The sequence below is a fragment of the Somniosus microcephalus genome, chromosome 8 (assembly GCF_052327205.1).
Source record: "Somniosus microcephalus isolate GS21.2 chromosome 8, FLI_Smic_1.0, whole genome shotgun sequence".
Lineage (NCBI taxonomy): Eukaryota > Metazoa > Chordata > Chondrichthyes > Squaliformes > Somniosidae > Somniosus > Somniosus microcephalus.
Window position 1 is genome coordinate 265900665 of NC_140994.1, and position 17558 is coordinate 265918222.

Here is a 17558-nt window from a genome sequence, read left to right on the forward strand (position 1 = left end):
ACAGGAAACACTCCCACTGGATTTCCTCTCCCTGATAGTTTTCGACACCTAAGAGCAGTTCTCCGTATCTTTACTCGGGAGCAGATCTGAATCCGCCTCCTCTTCTTTGTTCAGGGAGCTCGTGTAACCGTATCTGACGGGGGCCAGGAGGTGAACTCAACCCTGGATTTGGAGCGGGCCACACTGGAAGATTCCGGATGGTACAACTGCTCTGTCCAAGGATATTATTACGAGGACCAGTTCGAAGAAAAATCTCTGCAAATTGCCGTTCTTGGTGGGTAAATCTTTCTGAATGAACATGGCCGAGGTCACTTGGAGCAGGCAGATTCGGGGTGGGTGGGGGGACGGTGCTAAATCTGAGACCAGGCTCTGAGCTGCAGTAACTCCAGCTGCATCGTGAAATGTCGCAAAAGTGGCAGCCTGTTGTTTGCCTCAAAGTTCAGCCGTGGCTCAGTGGGCAGCACTCGTTCTCGCCTCTGAGTCAGAAGGTTGCGGCTTCAAGTCCCCACTCCAGAAATACGATAGCAAAATACTGCGGATGCTGGAAATCCGAAATAACAACAGAAAACGCTGGGAAAACTCAGCAGGCCAGGCAACATCCGTGGAGAGAAAATAGAGTCGATGTTTCGGGTCTATTCTGTAGAAGTGTTTCAACCCGAAACATTGACTCTGTTTCTCTCTCCACGGATGTCGCCTGGCCTGATGAGTTTTTCCAGCATTTTTCTGTTGTTATTCCCCACTTCAGAAACCTGAGCACAAAAGTCCAGGCCGACACTCCCAGTGTCAGTACCGAGGGAGCGCCGCACTGTCGGAGGGGCAGTACTGAGGGAGTGCCGCACTGTCTGAGGGTCAGTACTGAAGGAGCGCCGCACTGTCGGAGAGGCAGTACTGAGGGAGCGCCGCACTGTCGGAGGGGCAGTACTGAGGGAGCGCCGCACTGTCGGAGGGGCAGTACTGAGGGAACGCTGCACTGTCGGAGGGGCAGTACTGAGGGAGCGCTGCACTGTCGGAGGGGCAGTACTGAGGGAGCGCTGCACTGTCGGAGGGGCAGTACTGAGGGAGCGCTGCACTGTCGGAGGGGCAGTACTGAGGGAGCGCTGCACTGTCGGAGGTGCCGTCTTTCGGATGAGACGTTAAACTGAGGCCCCATCTGCTCTCGCAGGTGGATGTAAAAGATCCCATGACACTATTTCAAAGAAGCACAGTGTCCTGGCCAATATTTATCCCTCAATCAACATCACTAAAAAAACAGATTAACTGGTCATTTATCACATTGCCGTTTGTGGGAGCTTGCTGTGTGCAAATTAGCTGCCACGTTTCCTATATTACAACAGTGACCGCACTTCGAAAGTACTTAGAATCGTAGAATAGTACAGCACAGAAGGAGGCCATTCGGCCCATCGAGTCTGCGCCGGCTCTTTCGAAGAGCAATCCAGTCAGTCCCACTCCCCCGCTCTTTCCCCATATTCCTGCAATATTTTCTCCTTCAAGTATTTCTCCAATTCCCTTTTGAAGACTACTATTGAATCTGCCTCCACCGCCCTATCAGGCAGTGCATTCCAAATCCTAACCACTCGTTGCGCAAATAAATTTTTCCTCCTGTCGCCTCTGGTTCTTTGGCCAATCACCTTAAATCTGTGCCCTCTGGTTCTCGACCCTTCAGCCATTGGAAACAGTTTCTCTTTATTTACTCTATCTCAACCCTTCATGATTTTAAACGCCTCTATCAAATCTCCTCTTAGCCTTCTCTGCTCCAAGGAGAACAAACCCCAGCTTCTTCAGTCTCTCCACGTAACTGAAGTCCCTCCTCCCTGGAACCATTCTAGTAAATCTCCTCTGCACCCTCTCCAAAACCTTCACCTCCTTCCTAAAGTGCGGTGCCCAGAATTGGACACCAACTGGGGCCAAACTAGTGTCTTGTAAAGGTTTAGCATAACTTTCTTGCTTTTGTACTCTGCCTCTATTTATAAAGCCCGGGATCCCGTGTGTTTTATTAACTGCTTTGTTAACCTGTCCTGTCACCTTCAGAGATTTGTGCACAAACACCCCCGGGTCTCTCTGTTCCTGCACCCCCTTTAAAATTGGACCATTTAGTTTATATTAATGGCCCAGAAATTCGGGTCGGAGGCTTCCCGCGGGTGCAAGCCCCCGACCTGCACTTACCTAGCGCGCCGGCCGTTGCGCTGTGGGCCCGCATGGGATTCCGATCCTGGGCCTCCTCCAACTGCCGGCGCGCAGCGCTTGCGTATCCCAGGGGCGCAGTTAGTTCGAAGCGTCCCCTGGAATCACGTGGGCCATGGAGAGCCAATGGTAGCAGGGAATGCTTCATTCATAGATTTGACAGGAAGGGCTGTCAAATCTATGAATACAAATCAGCCCCAAAACATAACTAAAACTTCAAATAATTTTTTTTTTAAATCACATTTTTAAAATAACTATAAATTACATAAAATAACTATTTTAAACAATAATTTAAATTTTTGAAAACATTTATTACAGTTTCTAACGGGGCTAAAAATAAACTTACCTTTCTTTAAAGTATTTAAAAATAATAAACCTGTGGAAAAAATGTTTTAATTTTACTTAATTCACCACTTACCTTGTTAAAAGCAGGCCTTGCGCCTGCTTTTTATAAGCGTAGCTCCTGGAGACTTACCCTCCCGGAGAAAGCTGCAAAAAAACCGGAAGTTCCATGCGCACGCGCTGCCTCTCCGGCGCACGCGTTCGACCTGTGAACCCCTTCCTTTAAGGGAACGGAAATTCCGGTTTCCCGCGCATGCGCAGTGCATGCACGAAACCGGCACTTTCGTTGGGCCTACGGGTGAGTACCCAGCGCATACTCACCCGTGGGGACCCGAAGTTCTGGCATTCCTATCAAAATGTATCACCTCAGACTTCTCTGGAGGAATAAACAAGTTGTGGTGTAGATTACCAGGCAAGCACACTGAATGGAATGGTATAACTGAGGTCCGGAGACCACAGACTGTAGGAATTGGGGGGATAGGATGAGAAGGTTGAGTTTAGATCATTCAGGATGGAGTAGGCGAGTGGGACCAAGTTACCATTCCCTGATCCTAGAATGCCCTCTCTTGTGTGGTCCTTTATGTTGGTCACCAATGAACTGTGACCCTCACCAAACCAGATCTTAAACTCAATGATACATTTGGGTCAAAATCACAATTTACTTCCGTGATGTGGAGAGACTGGAGAAGCTGGGGTTGTTCTCCTTGCAGCAGAGAAGGTTAAGGGGAGACTTAATAGAGGTGTTCAAAATCATGAGGGGCTTTGCCGAGAGTAGACAGGGAGAAATTGTGTCCACCGGCAGGAGGGTCGGTCACCAGAGGACACAGATTGAAGATAATTGGCAAAAGAACCAGAGGGTGAGATGAAGAGACATTTTTTACGCAGCGAGTTGTTGTGAATTGGAATGCACTACCGGAAAGGGGGGGGGAAGCAGATTCAAAAGGGATTTGGATAAATACTCGAAAAGAGGAAATTTGCAAGGGTGTGGGGGAAGGGATAGGGACTAATTGGAGAGCTCTTTCAAAGAGCCGGCACAGGCACGATGGGCCGAATGGCCTCCTCCTGTGCTGATCGATTCTATGATTCTGTGTGATGTCTTTACAGCGAATGGATTTGTTGAGCTCAAGACCGATCTGAGTGACACGGAATACGCGGAACTGTCCGAGGTGAAAATGTTTGCGGTGAATATAACAGCGTACCCGGCCCCCACTGTCAGGTGGCTGAAGGACAACGTGGCCTTCAACGAAAGGACCAATCAAGTGACGTTTAGCAACAAATCACTGGGAGAAAACAGGTAAACGTTTGTATTATTTCCATCCAGCCACCACAATTCTCGGGGGCAGATAGTCACCAATAAACCCAATGGGCAATTCAGGTAACTTAGAGTAGTTGAGGGAAATAGCAGAGATGCATTTAAGGGGAAACTAGAGGGAAAAAGGAATAGAAGGAGTGCAGAGCTATGGAGAAAGAGCAGGCGGGGAGTGGCAAAGAGCCGGCACAGGCATGATGGGCTGAATGGCCTCCTTCTGTGCTGTATCATTCTTCTTCTTCTTCTGAGGCAATCCCTCGGAATTGAGGATGACTTGCTTCCACACTAAAAATGAGTTCTCAGGTGACTGATGAGTCTAATGCGGGACCTACAGTCTCTGTCGCTGTTGGGGTTGTCCACGAGAGTCCTGACGTTCCAGGTCCCGAACTTCATTTTAAAGGGTGGAAGATGCCTGTGCGTGAATTCTTTTAACGTGGGGTAGCCATTGCACACCAGCTACCACACGGGCTTGACAGAGCAAGGTCTTGGTCCAATGGCAAGGGGATCCAGGACAGTTGGAGGCCAGTCTCTGCTACATCGGCCTAGCACAAACACACTGCTACTGTCCTCCTCCTCGAGATTACAGAGATAGGGATGATGAAATCTAGAACTCTCTTCCCCCAAAGGGCTGTGGATGCTGGAGGTCAATTGAAACCTTCACGACTGAGATCGGTAGATTTTTAGGTAAGGGTATCGCATTTCAGAAGTGATTCATTGTGGGGCAATTTTAACCGAACGCACCCGTCGGGAAACTGACTGGAGTCGGTCCAACTGATTGATGGTTTCACACCCGCATGATTTTTACCCTCCATTAAAGTCAACGGAAAGTAATATTGGGTGGGGTGTTACACCAGTGTTCCACCCGAGCCCCTGGGTTTCCCACCCGATGAGTTAGGTTAAAATGACCCCCATTGTAATAGGTTCAAGAAAGCGGCTCACCACCGCATATATATTAATGATGATCTAGACAAGGGAACTAGATGTAATATCTCCAAATTTGCAGATGACACAAAGCTGGGTGGGCGTGTGTGCTGTGAGGAGGATGCCGAGAAACTACAGGATGATTTGGACAGGTCGGGTGATTGGGCAGAAGCATGGCAGATCCAATATAACATGGATAAATGTGAGGTTATCCACGTTGGTGTCAAAAACAGGAAGGCATATTATTATCTGAATGGCAATAGATTGGAAGAAGGGGAAGTGCAAAGATAACTGGGTGTCCTTGTGCACCAGTCGCTGAAGGTAAGCATGCAGGTGCAGCAGGCGGTTAAGAAGACAAATGATATGTTGGCCTTCGTAGCGAGAGGGTTTGAGTACAGGAACAAGGATGTCTTGCTGCAGTTGTACAGGGCCTTGGTGAGACCGCACCTTGAGTATTGTGTGCAGTTTTGGTCACCTTATCTGAGGAAGGATATTCTTGCCATGGAAGGAGTTCAGCGAAGATTCACCAGGCGATACCTGGGATGGCAGGAATGACGTATGAGGAGAGACTGGGTCGATTGGGCTTGTACTCGCCGGAGTTTAGAAGAATGAGAGGGGATCTCATTGAAACTTATAAAATTCTGGCAGGACTGGACAGACTAGATGCAGGAAGGATGTTCCTGATGGTCGGGGAGTCCAGAACCAGGGGTCACAGTCTAAGGATAAGGGGTAAGCCATTTAGGACAGAGATGAGGAGGAATTTCTTCACCCAGAGAGTGGTGAACCTGTGGAATTCTCTACCACAGAAGTCAGTTGAGGCCAATTCATTAAATATATTCAAGAAGGAGTTAGATATATTTCTTAAGGCTAAAGGGATCAAGGGATATGGAGAGAAGGCAGGGACAGGGTACTGAATTTGGATGATCAGCCATGATCTCATTGAATGGCGGAGCAGGCTCGAGGGGCCAAATGGCCTACTCCTGCTCCTATCTTCTGTTTCTATGTCTATGTTTCTCGAGGGCAATTAGGGATGGGCAATAAATGCTGGCCTTGCCGGTGACGCCCACGTCCCAGGAACGGATAAATAAAAAATGTGATATCGTAATCCTTTTAATCCTGCGCTTCCCCCGGACACGTCCCCCAGCATCGCACTGACTGGTATCATTCCCTTTCCACCCCCACCAGGTACCAGTGCGTACTCAACCTCATCCGTGTGAAGGAAGAAGACTTTGGTAATTACAGCATTCATGTTTGGAATGACGACAGCAAGGAGGAGTTTACCTTCACTTTAAGAGTAAATGGTGAGAATTTTACACTTTGTGCTCCACCTCATTGTGAAGGAATTCATTACTGAACAAAATCTCTAGCTGACGGGCGATGGTGTCCCAGTGAAAACGTATCTGCTCTCTCAGGTGGACGTAAAAGATCCCACGGCACTATTTTGAAGAAGAGCAGGAGGAGTTCTCCCCGGTGTCCTGGGTCAATATTTGTCCCTCAATCAACATTCACTAAAGAGATTACCATAGAGATATAGAACCATACAGCACGGAAGAAGGCCATTCGGCCCATCGTGCCTGTGCCAGCTCTTTGAAAGAGCTCTCCAATTAGTCCCACTCCCCCCTGCTCTTTCCCCAGAGCCCTGCAGATTTTTCCCCTTCAATTATTTATCCAATTTCCTTAAAGCAGTGCCCAAACAGAGAACAGATCATTTATCTCATTACTGTTTGTGGGAGCTTGCTATGCGCAAATTGGCTGCCGCGTTTCCAACATTACAACAGCGACTACACTTCATTGGTTGTAAAGCGCTTTGGAACGCCTCACCTCACTCAGTCTTCATTCTAATGTGCAATTCCTCACCTCCCTCGATCTTCTCTCCAAACTGAGGGATTCCTCACCCCCCTCAATCTTCACTCCAAACTGAGGGAATCCTCACCTCCTCAATCTTCACTCCAAACTGAGGGAATCCTCACTCCCCTCAATCTTCTCTCCAAACTGAGGGAATCCTCACTCCCCTCAATCCTCTCCAAACTGAGGGAATCCTCACTCCCCTCAATCCTCTCCAAACTGAGGGAATTCTCACCCCCTCGATCTTCACTCCAAACTGAGGGAATCCTCACTCCCCTCAATCCTCTCCAATCTGAGGGAATTCTCACCCCCCTCAATCTTCACTCCAAACTAAGGGAATCCTCACCCCCTCAATCTTCACTCCAAACTGAGCAATTCCTCACCCCCTCAATCTTCTCTCCAAACTGGGGGAATCCTCATTCCCCTCAATCTTCACTCCAAACTGAGCGAATCCTCACCCCCTCAATCTTCACTCCAAACTGGGGTTAATCCTCACTCCCCTCAATCTTCACTCCAAACTGAGGGGTTCCTCACCTCCTCAATCTTCACTCCAAACTGAGCGATTCCTCACCCCCCTCAATCTTCGCTCCAAACTGAGCGAATCCTCACTCCCCTCAATCTTCGCTCCAAACTGAGGGAATCCTCACTCCCTCAATCTTCACTCCAAACTGAGGGATTCCTCACCCCCCTCAATCTTCACTCCAAACTGAGGGAATCCTCATCCCCCTCAATCCTCTCCAAACTGAGGGAATCCTCACTCCCCTCAATCTTCTCTCCAAACTGAGGGAATCCTCACCCCCTCAATCTTCACTCCAAACTGAGGGATTCCTCACCTCCCTCAATTTTCACTCCAAACTGAGGGAATCCTCACCCCCCTCAATCTTCACTCCAAACTGAGCGAATCCTCACCCCCTCAACCTTCACTCCAAACTGGGGGAATCCTCACCCCCCTCAATCTTCACTCCAAACTGGGGGATTCCTCACCCCCTCAATCTTCACTCCAAACTGGGGGAATCCTCACCCCCTCAATCTTCACTCCAAACTGGGGGAATCCTCACCCCCCTCAATCTTCACTCCAAACTGGGGGATTCCTCACCCCCTCAATCTTCACTCCAAACTGGGGGATTCCTCACTCCCCTCAATCTTCACTCCAAACTGGGGGATTCCTCACTCCCCTCAATCTTCACTCCAAACTGAGGGAATCCTCACCCCCCTCAATCTTCTCTCCAAACTGAGGGAATCCTCACTCCCCTCAATCTTCACTCCAAACTGGGGGATTCCTCACTCCCCTCAATCTTCACTCCAAACTGAGGGAATCCTCACTCCCCTCAATCTTCTCTCCAAACTGTGGAACTCCTCCCCTCCCTCGGTCTCCCCTTCAATTCTACAATCAAAGACTTTATAAAAATACGAAGCTTGGCGTCACCTAACCAAAACCTGTTGACGTAACTCGCCTTCCCTCCTACTCTTGCCTGCACTTTGGCCTTTGAGCCGTTGCCTCGGTTTCTGAATACACGGGATCTAAAAGGTGAGAACAACCCGGAGTAACACGTAGCGAGAGTCACGGAGAACGAATGCGTTCCGATGTCCGCGGTTTACCACACCTATTCTCTTTTCTTTAACGTGTAGTGCCGGCTAGGATCCTGGATCTCAGTGACTATCTTCAACCCAGCGGTATCCAGACTGTGACCTGTGTTACTGAGGGCTCCCCTTTACCAGAGGTCGTCTGGTACACGTGCCAGGACCTGAAGAGGTAATAAAGTTCGAAAACGCCTGAGATATCTGTTATTTCTCAATCCACCTAGAAGGACAAGGGCAGCGGGTGCAATGAGAACAACCAAATTCCCCTCCAAGTCACACACAGCAACCCAACTCAGACGTATCATCGTCGCTGGGTCAAAATCCTGGAACTCCCTCCCTAACAGCACTGTGGGAGCACCTTCACCACACGGACTGCAGCGGTTCAAGAGGAAGGCGGCTCACCACCACCTTCTCAAGGGGCAACTAGGGATGGGCAATAAATGCCAGCCCTTGCCCAGTGACGCCCACATCCTGAGATGGAATTTAAAGATCTGCTGTTCCATGTTTGTGGGCTGTCGGACGTCGCAAGAGTCGGTGTTGGGCAGCGTTCCCTCTCCTCTTGCCGTCCTGTGACACGAGACATAGAAACATAGAAGATAGGAGCAGGAGTAGGCCATTCGGCCCCTCGAGCCCGCTCCACCATTCAATGAGATCATGGCTGATCATCCAAATTCAGTACCCTGTCCCTGCCTTCTCCCCATACCCCTTGATCCCTTTAGCCTTAAGAAATATATCTAACTCCTTCTTGAATATATTTAATGAATTGGCCTCTACTGCCTTCGGTGGTAGAGAATTCCACAGGTTCATCACTCTCTGGGTGTAGAAATTCCTCCTCATCTCAGTCCTAAATGGCTTACCCCTTATCCTTAGACTGTGACCCCTGGTTCTGGACTCCCCCGCCATCGGGAACATCCTTCCTGCATCTAGCCTGTCTAGTCCTGTTAGAATTTTATAAGTTTCAATGAGACAGTTTAGAAGATTAAGGGGTGATCTAATCGAGGTGTTTATGTTGGTTAAAGGATTTGATTGGGTAAATAGAGAGAAACTATTTCCTCTGGTGGGGGGGGAGTCCAGAACAAGGGGGCAGAACCTTAAAATTAGAGCCAGGCTGTTCAGGGGTGATGTCAGGAAGCACTTCTTCACACAACAGGGTGGTGGAAATCTGGAACTCTCTCCCCCAAAAAGCTGTTGAGGCTGGTGGGGTCAATTGAAAATTTCAAAACTGAGATTGAAAGATTTTTGTTAGGGAAGGGTATTGAGGATTATAGAACCAAGGCGGGTGGACGGAGTTAAGATACAGATCAGCCATGATCTGATTGAATTTTGGAACAGGCTCAAGGGGCTGAATGGCCTCCTCCTGTTCGTATGCTCCTGTGTTCAGGCTTCTGATAGGTGGTGTTGGAGGATGGGCTTGCCGATTAAAGGGGGCCACTTCGTGATTCGCCAGAGCTGGGCCCTGGAATGGGAGAGCCTGTTGTGAAAATGCCTTGCAATGTGGTTACAAAGACCAAGTGGAATATTTAAGGGTCTGAGGCTCGTGTGGATTCCCAACTACTCAAGGAATCTGGTGAATTATTCCAGGTGCAACAAGGAGGGGAAGTGGATGCCCCTGAAAATCAACTCCAGCAGGATCCGGGTGGAGAAGCACATCACTGAGCTGCAGAATAACCGAGTCTTCCGCGTGGAGAGCGTCCTCATACAGGAGCACGCCGACGAAACCGCCGCAGTGCGTTGCTCCGCCGCGAACGGCTTTGGAAACGTGAGCCGGGAGGTCAAGCTTATTTCCAACGGTGAGCGAGGCGGCGGGGTGGGGAGGGGGGGTGGGGAGACTGATAGACAGGGAGGGGGCGGGGGAGACGGCACGGGCAGCGAGACACGGGGGGAGGCGGAGGGGGCGGGGAGACGGCTGGAGGAGACGGAGACGGTGGATGCGGGGAGACGTGGGGGAGAAGGTGGTGGGTGGGAGACAGCGAGGAGAAGGCAGGGGGACTGGAGAGGGTGGGGGAGATGGAGGGGGAGACCGAGGGTCAGATACCTTCACCGGTAGGGGCCAGAATACAGAGGGTTGTACAGAGCCTTGGTGAGACCCCATCTGGATACTGCATTCAGTTCTGGTGTCCTGGGCCAATGTTTATCCCTCGGGCCAACATCGTGATCATTGCTGTTTGTATGAAATTGGCTGCCACGTTTCCCACATTACAACACTTCAAAAGTTGGGTGTGCAGCGCTTTGGGACGTCCTGAGCTTATGAAAGGCGCTATCGAAATGCAAGTTGTTTCTGTGAACTACATGCCTTGTTCCTCTTCTTTGCCCCATTGGTGCAGAGCCACTGTTAATTATTTACATATGAACATACGAAGGAGGAGCAGGAGTCGGCCATTCGGCTCTTCGAGCCTGCTCCGCCATTCAATAAGATCATGGCTGATCCGATTACTCCACATTCCCGCCTACCCCCAATAACTTTTCACCCCCTTGCTTACCAAGAATCTATCTACCTCTGCCTTAAAAATATTCAAAGACTCTGCTTCCACCGCTCTGAGGAAGAGAGTTCCAAAGACTCACGACTCTCTGTGAGAAAAAATTTCTCCTCATCCTTGTCTTAAATGGGTGACCCCTTATTTTTAAACAGTGACCCCTAGTTCTAGATTCTCCCACAAGAGGAAACATCCTCTCCACATCCACCCTGTCCAGACCCCTCAGGATCTTATATGTTTCAATCAAGTCACCTCTTACTCTTCTAAACTCCAGCGGATACAAGCCTAGCCTGTCCAACCTTTCCTCATAAGACAACCCGCCCATTCCAGGTATTAGTCTAGTAAACCTTCTCTGAACTGCTTCCAACGCATTTACATCCTTCCTTAAATAAGGAGACCAATACTGTACACAGTACTCCAGATGTGGTCTCACCAATGCCCCGTATAACTGAAGCATAACCTCCCTACTTTTGTATTCAATTCCCCTCGCAATAAACAATAACATTCTATTAGCTTTCCTAATTACTTGCTGTACCTGCATAGTAACCTTTTGCGATTCATGCACTAGGACACCCAGATCCCTCTACATCTCAGAGCTCTGCAATCTCTCACCATTTAGATAATATGCTTTTATATTCTTCCTGTCAAAATGGACAACTTCACATTTTCCCACATTATACTCCATTTGCCAGATCTTTGCCCATTTGCTTAACCTATCTATATCCCTTTGTAGCCTCCTTATGTCCTCTTCACAATTTACTTTCCTACCTATCTATGTGTCATCAGCAAATTTAGCAATCATACCTTCAGTCCCTTCAATGAAAGTCATTTATATAAATTGTAAAAAGTTGAGGCCCCAGCACTGATCCCTGTGGCACACCACTCGTTACATCTTGCCAATCAGAAAATTACCCATTTACGCCTACTCTCCGTTTCCTGTTAGCTAGCCAATCTTCTATCCATGCCAATATGTTACCCCCTACACCATGAGCTTTTATTTTCCACAATAACCTTTGATGTGGCACCTTATCAAATGCCTTCTGGAAATCTAAGTACAGTACATCCACCGGTTCCCCTTTATCCACAGCACATGTTACTTCCTCAAAGAACTCCAATAAATTGGTTGAACATGATTTCCCTTTCACAAAACCATGTTAACTTTGCCTGATTACTTTGAACTTTTCTAAGTGCCCTGCTATAATGTCTTTAATAATAGCTTCTAACATCTTCCCTATGACAGATGTTAAGCTAACTGGCCTGTAGTTTCCTGCTTTCTGTCTCCCTCCCTTTTTGAATAAAGGAGTTACATTCGCTATTTTCGAATCTAATGGAACCTTCCCCGAATCTAGGGAATTTTGGAAAATTAAAACCAACGCATCAACTATCTCACGAGCCACTTCTTTTAAGACCCTAGGATGAAGTCCATCAGAACCCGGGGACTTGTCAGCCCGCAGCTCCAACAATTTGCTCAGTACCACTTCCCTGGTGATTGTAATTTTCTTGAGTTCCTCCCTTTAGGACATTTAACAAACTTTCATCAGTAGTGAAGCCGTTCACCATTTCCAATTTTCTTCCTTCAGGCTTCCGCTCTCAGCTGGTCACTGTGGCCACCATCCTGGTCTTGTTGGTCATCATAATCATCTCGCTGGTGGTCCTGGTTGCGGTTTGGCAGAAGGTAAGGGATTGGACATCGGAAAATAATGAGCCTGAGCAATCTTCTTCAGCCCTGGCGATGGCAGAGCTACCATAATCCTCACCCCACTGAGCAATTCTTCTGTTGCCGCGAACCTTCTACTCCTTTCTCCATCATAACCTTTCTCTCCATCTCTCTTTCTGTCACTCTAGCTCTGCCTTTCTGTCTATCTCTTCCTCTATCTCGGTCTTTCTATATCTCTCCAATTTATTTAACCTACTGTGCTCAATGCTCCCCACTGTCCATCTTACTACAGGTACACTATCCCTTATCCGAAAACCTTGGGACCAGCTGAGTTTCGGTTTTCGAAATTTTTCGGATTTCAGAAGGTATTATAAGACTGGGAAATTTGTATTTAATATAAATTTTTAAAGTTCAGGCTACCTCTTGCGACTGTTCCGTGTCTCATTCCCCTTCCTGCTTCTCTGGAAAGCCGGATATCGGCTGACTCCTACTAAGCTGGCCCGCAAATCAGGTCAGGTGCGGGGGGGGGGAGAAAAGAATATCGGACGGGCCGCGGTTCAGGTCGGGGTCGGGGGGGTCTGGGGGGGTGGGTCCGGGTGGGGGGGTCGGTCGGGGTCGGGGGGGGTCCGGTGGGGGGGGTCAGGGGGGAGAAAAGAATATCGGACGGGCTGCGGTTCGGGTCGGGTCGGGAGAAAAGAATATCGGACGGGTCGGGGGTCTGGTCGGGTGTGGGGGGGAGAAAAGAATATCAGACGGGCCGCGGGTCGGGTAGGGGGAGAAAAGAATATCGGACGGGCCGCTGCAGCTATCGGACGGGCTGCTGTATTGTTGGGTTCACTCTCCCGGTACCTCCTTCACACTGCCCGGCTCGGCCTGCAATCTCCTACCCAGGAGGGAACTCTGTGACCCTCTGCCCTGCTCAGCGTAAGTCGTGCGCCACTCTGGTCATGTCGTGCGCACGACTTACGCAGAACGAAAAAACTTTCGGTTTTTAGAGGTTTTCGGAAGTTCGGATAAAGGATAGTCTACCTGTACTTAGGATCACATAGAATATACGACACAGAAACAGGCCATTCGGCCCAACCAGTCCATGCCGGTGTTTATGCTCCACTCGAGCCTCCTCCCGTCTTTCCTCATCTAAATCTATCAGCATAACCCTCGATTCCCTTCTCCCTCATATGCTTGTCCAGCCTCCTCTTAAATGCATCGATACTATTCGCTTCAACCACTCCCTGTGGTAGCGAGTTCCACATTCTCACCACTCTCTGGGTAAAGAAGTTTCTTCTGAATTCCCTATTGGATTTCTTGGTGACTATCTTATATTGATGGCCTCTAGTTATGCTCTTCCCCACAAGTGGAAACATTCTCTCTGTATCCACTCTATCAAAACCTTTCATAATTTTAAAGACCTCTATTAGGTCACCCCTCAGCCTTTTTTCAAGAGAAAAGAGACCCAGGCTGTTCATCCTTTCCTGATATGTAAACCCTCGCATTTCTGGTATCATCCTTGTAAATCTTCTCTGCACCCTCTCCAGTGCCTCGATATCCTTTTTATAATATGGCGACCAGAACTGTACGCAGCGCTCCAAGTGTGGTCTAACCAAGGTTCGATACAGGTTTAGCATAACTTCCCTACTTTTCAATTCTATCTCTCTAGAAATAAACCCTAGTGCTTGGTTTGCTTTTTTTATGGCCTTGTTAACCTGTGTCGCAACTTTTAGTGATTTGTGTATTTGTACTCCGAGATCCCTTTGTTCCTCTACCCCACCTAGACTCGCACCCTCCAAGTGATAAGTGACCTCCCTATTCTTCCTACCAAAATGCAATACCTCACATTTATCTGTGTTGAAATTTATTTGCCAATTATATGTCCATTCTGGAAGTTTATTAATGTCCTCTTGTAATTTGTTGCAGTCCTCCTCAGTATTGACTATCCCCCCCAATTTGATGTCATCCACAAATTTAGAAATTGTGCTTTTAATTCCAAAATCCAAATCGTTAATATAAATTGTGAACAACAGTGGTCCCATCACTGATCCTTGTGGAACACCACTACCCACCTTCTGCCACTGGGAATAGCTACCCTTTACCCCGACTCTCTGCTTTCTGTCTTGAGAAGCCAGCTCGCTATCCATTCTTCTCCTTGTCCCCTGACTCCGCATTCTCTGATCTTATTCATTAGTCTATTATGTGGTATCTTATCGAAGGCCTTTTGAAAATCTAGATAAATTACATCTACTGCATTAACCTTGTCTACTCTCTCTGTTACCTCTTCAAAAAATTCAATGAGGTTGGTCAAGCAAAATTTTCCCTTTTGAAATCCATGCTGACTATTCATTATTATATTTTGGGTTTCTAGATGTTTTCTATTTTCTCCTTTAGTAGGGATTCCATTAGCTTCCTACCATTGATGTTAAGCTTAGAAATGGGATTGAAATTAAGAAGGGCTGATCAAGGGACAGATGACTGAACAGCTCATAAGAAACACAACAGTATCATCCTGAGGAAGTTCAGTTTCACTTCCTTTGATGCTAAGGGAGTGCACGAACCCAAACTGTACCTGGTCCACAAGAGGCTTGATGGGCCAAATGGCCCTTTCCCTGAAGTATGTTGTAGTGAAGTGGGCACCAGTACAGCGCCCTCCACTGGTAATATCGCTCACTGCACCAGTACAGCGCCCCCCACTGGTAATATCGCTCACTGCACCAGTACAGCGCCCCCCCACTGGTAATATCGCTCACTGCACCAGTACAGCGCCCCCCCCCACTGGTAATATCGCTCACTGCACCAGTACAGCGCCCCCCACTGGTAATATCGCTCACTGCACCAGTACAGCGACCCCCACTGGTAATATCGCTCACTGCACCAGTACAGCGACCCCCCACTGGTAATATCGCTCACTGCACCAGTACAGCGACCCCCACTGGTAATATCGTTCACTGCACCAGTACAGCGCCCCCCCCACTGGTAATATCGCTCACTGCACCAGTACAGCGCCCCCCACTGGTAATATTGCTCACTGCACCAGTACAGTGCCCCCCACTGGTAATCTCGCTCACTGCACCAGTACAGCGCCCCCCACTGCTAATATCAGTAACTGCGCCAGTACATTGCACGCCAGTGAAGTCATTTCCTCACGGAAAGATTTTAGGAGCAAAACCCGTTTTAAAGCCAAAGTTGTATGGATTTTCTCACTTGGAAGTAAGAAATTAAATGGCAGGAAAGACTTTGTTAAACTCACAACCAGTGCAGGGTTCGAGGCAGAAAAAAAGAGCAATATTCAGCTGAGTCACCACATCAGGCAAAAAATACTGCAGACTTGTTATCCCAGCTGCAGAAACATTCACAATAACAGCAGCAGGCGGTTTCAATTCTGTCTGACAGCTGATTTATTTCATTTTAACAAAAAACACATTTTCTTACTTAAAGACACTGACTCTCACTGGGGTACAGTACCACAGACACTGACTCTCACTGGGGTACAGTTCCACAGACACTGACTCTCACTGGGGTACAGTTCCACAGACACTGACTCTCACTGGGGTACAGTTCCACAGACACTGAATCTCACTGGGGTGCAGTTCCACAGACACTGACTCTCACTGGGGTACAGTTCCACAGACACTGACTCTCACTGGGGTGCAGTTCCACAGACACTGACTCTCACTGGGGTACAGTTCCATAGACACTGACTCTCACTGGGGTACAGTTCCACAGACACTGACTCTCACTGGGGTACAGTTCCACAGACACTGACTCTCACTGGGGTACAGTTCCACAGACACTGACTCTCATTGGGGTACAGTTCCACGGACACTGACTCTCATTGGGGTACAGTTCCACGGACACTGACTCTCATTGGGGTACAGCTCCACAGACACTGACTCTCACTGGGGTACAGCTCCACAGACACTGACTCTCACTGGGGTACAGTTCCACAGACACTGACTCTCACTGGGGTACAGTTCCACAGACACTGATTCTCACTGGGGTACAGTTCCACAGACACTGATTCTCACTGGGGTACAGTTCCACAGACACTGACTCTCACTGGGGTACAGTTCCACAGACACTGACTCTCACTGGGGTACAGTTCCACAGACACTGACTCTCACTGGGGTACAGTTCCACAGACACTGACTCTCACTGGGGTACAGTTCCATAGACACTGACTCTCACTGGGGTACAGTTCCACAGACACTGACTCTCACTGGGGTACAGTTCCACGGACACTGACTCTCATTGGGGTACAGTTCCACGGACACTGACTCTCATTGGGGTACAGTTCCATAGACACCGACTCTCACTGGGGTACAGCTCCACAGACACTGACTCTCACTGGGGTACAGCTCCACAGACACTGACTCTCACTGAGGTACAGTTCCACAGACACTGACTCTCACTGGGGTACAGTTCCACAGACACTGACTCTCACTGGGGTACAGTTCCACAGACACTGACTCTCACTGGGGTACAGTTCCATCTTCCCACCTTCTCACCATATTCAACCCATTTCTCTCCTGGAATATATCTCCTGACCTCTTTAACCCATTGACACTGTCTCCTTCAATGCCCTTCTCTGATGTGTTACTTTGGTAAAGATCCTCTTGACTCCTCTTACCCACTAACTTGCATGTTTTTAACTTATGTACACTGGTGTTTGATCCCATTCTCCGTTGGCAGAGGCATTTTGCCTGATCAGTTTCTCAACTCCTTTCAAAATCTTGAAAACCTTAATGAGATCATCCCATAGTCTCCCCTTTCTCAAAGAAAGCCCAGCCTCTTTCACCTCTTCCAGTTGGACTGTTGTGATTCCGAGCTCTCTGAGTGACAGGTAAAAATGTAATCAGAAAGGCTGGTGGAATGTCGGCCTTTATCTGGAGCGGGTTGGAATACAATGGGCAGGAAGTGATGCTTCAGCTGTACAGAGCCTTGATCAGACCCCATCAGGAGTAACTGTGTTCAGTTCTGGGCCCCGCACCTCGGGAAGGATATATTGGCCTTGGAGGTGATACAGGGAGGATTCTACAGAATAATATCAGGGCGAGAAGGGTTAAATTACGAGAACAGGATGTATTAATTAATTTATATCCCCTTGAGTATCGATGGTTAAGGGGTGATCTAATTGAGGTGTTTAAGATGATTAAAGGAATTGATAAGTTAGATAGAGAGAGACATAAGAACATCAGACCATAAGAATTAGGAGCAGGAGTCGGCCATTCGGCCCCTCGAGCCTGCTCCACCATTC

At 48.4% G+C, this 17558-nt stretch overlaps 1 protein-coding gene across 2 annotated transcripts in view; it reads left to right on the plus strand.

Moving 5' to 3' along the window:
* The window catches only part of pdgfrb (platelet-derived growth factor receptor, beta polypeptide), a 189735-nt gene that overhangs the window by 51991 nt on the left and 120186 nt on the right, over positions 1-17558 (plus strand). For both annotated transcript variants that reach the window (XM_085996031.1, XM_085996030.1), the window contains exons 6-11: positions 115-274; positions 3628-3817; positions 5939-6054; positions 8228-8351; positions 9761-9969; positions 12234-12328. In XM_085996031.1, coding sequence (XP_085852157.1) covers positions 115-274; positions 3628-3817; positions 5939-6054; positions 8228-8351; positions 9761-9969; positions 12234-12328 — 894 coding nt within the window. The remainder of the gene's footprint in view (positions 1-114; positions 275-3627; positions 3818-5938; positions 6055-8227; positions 8352-9760; positions 9970-12233; positions 12329-17558) is intronic.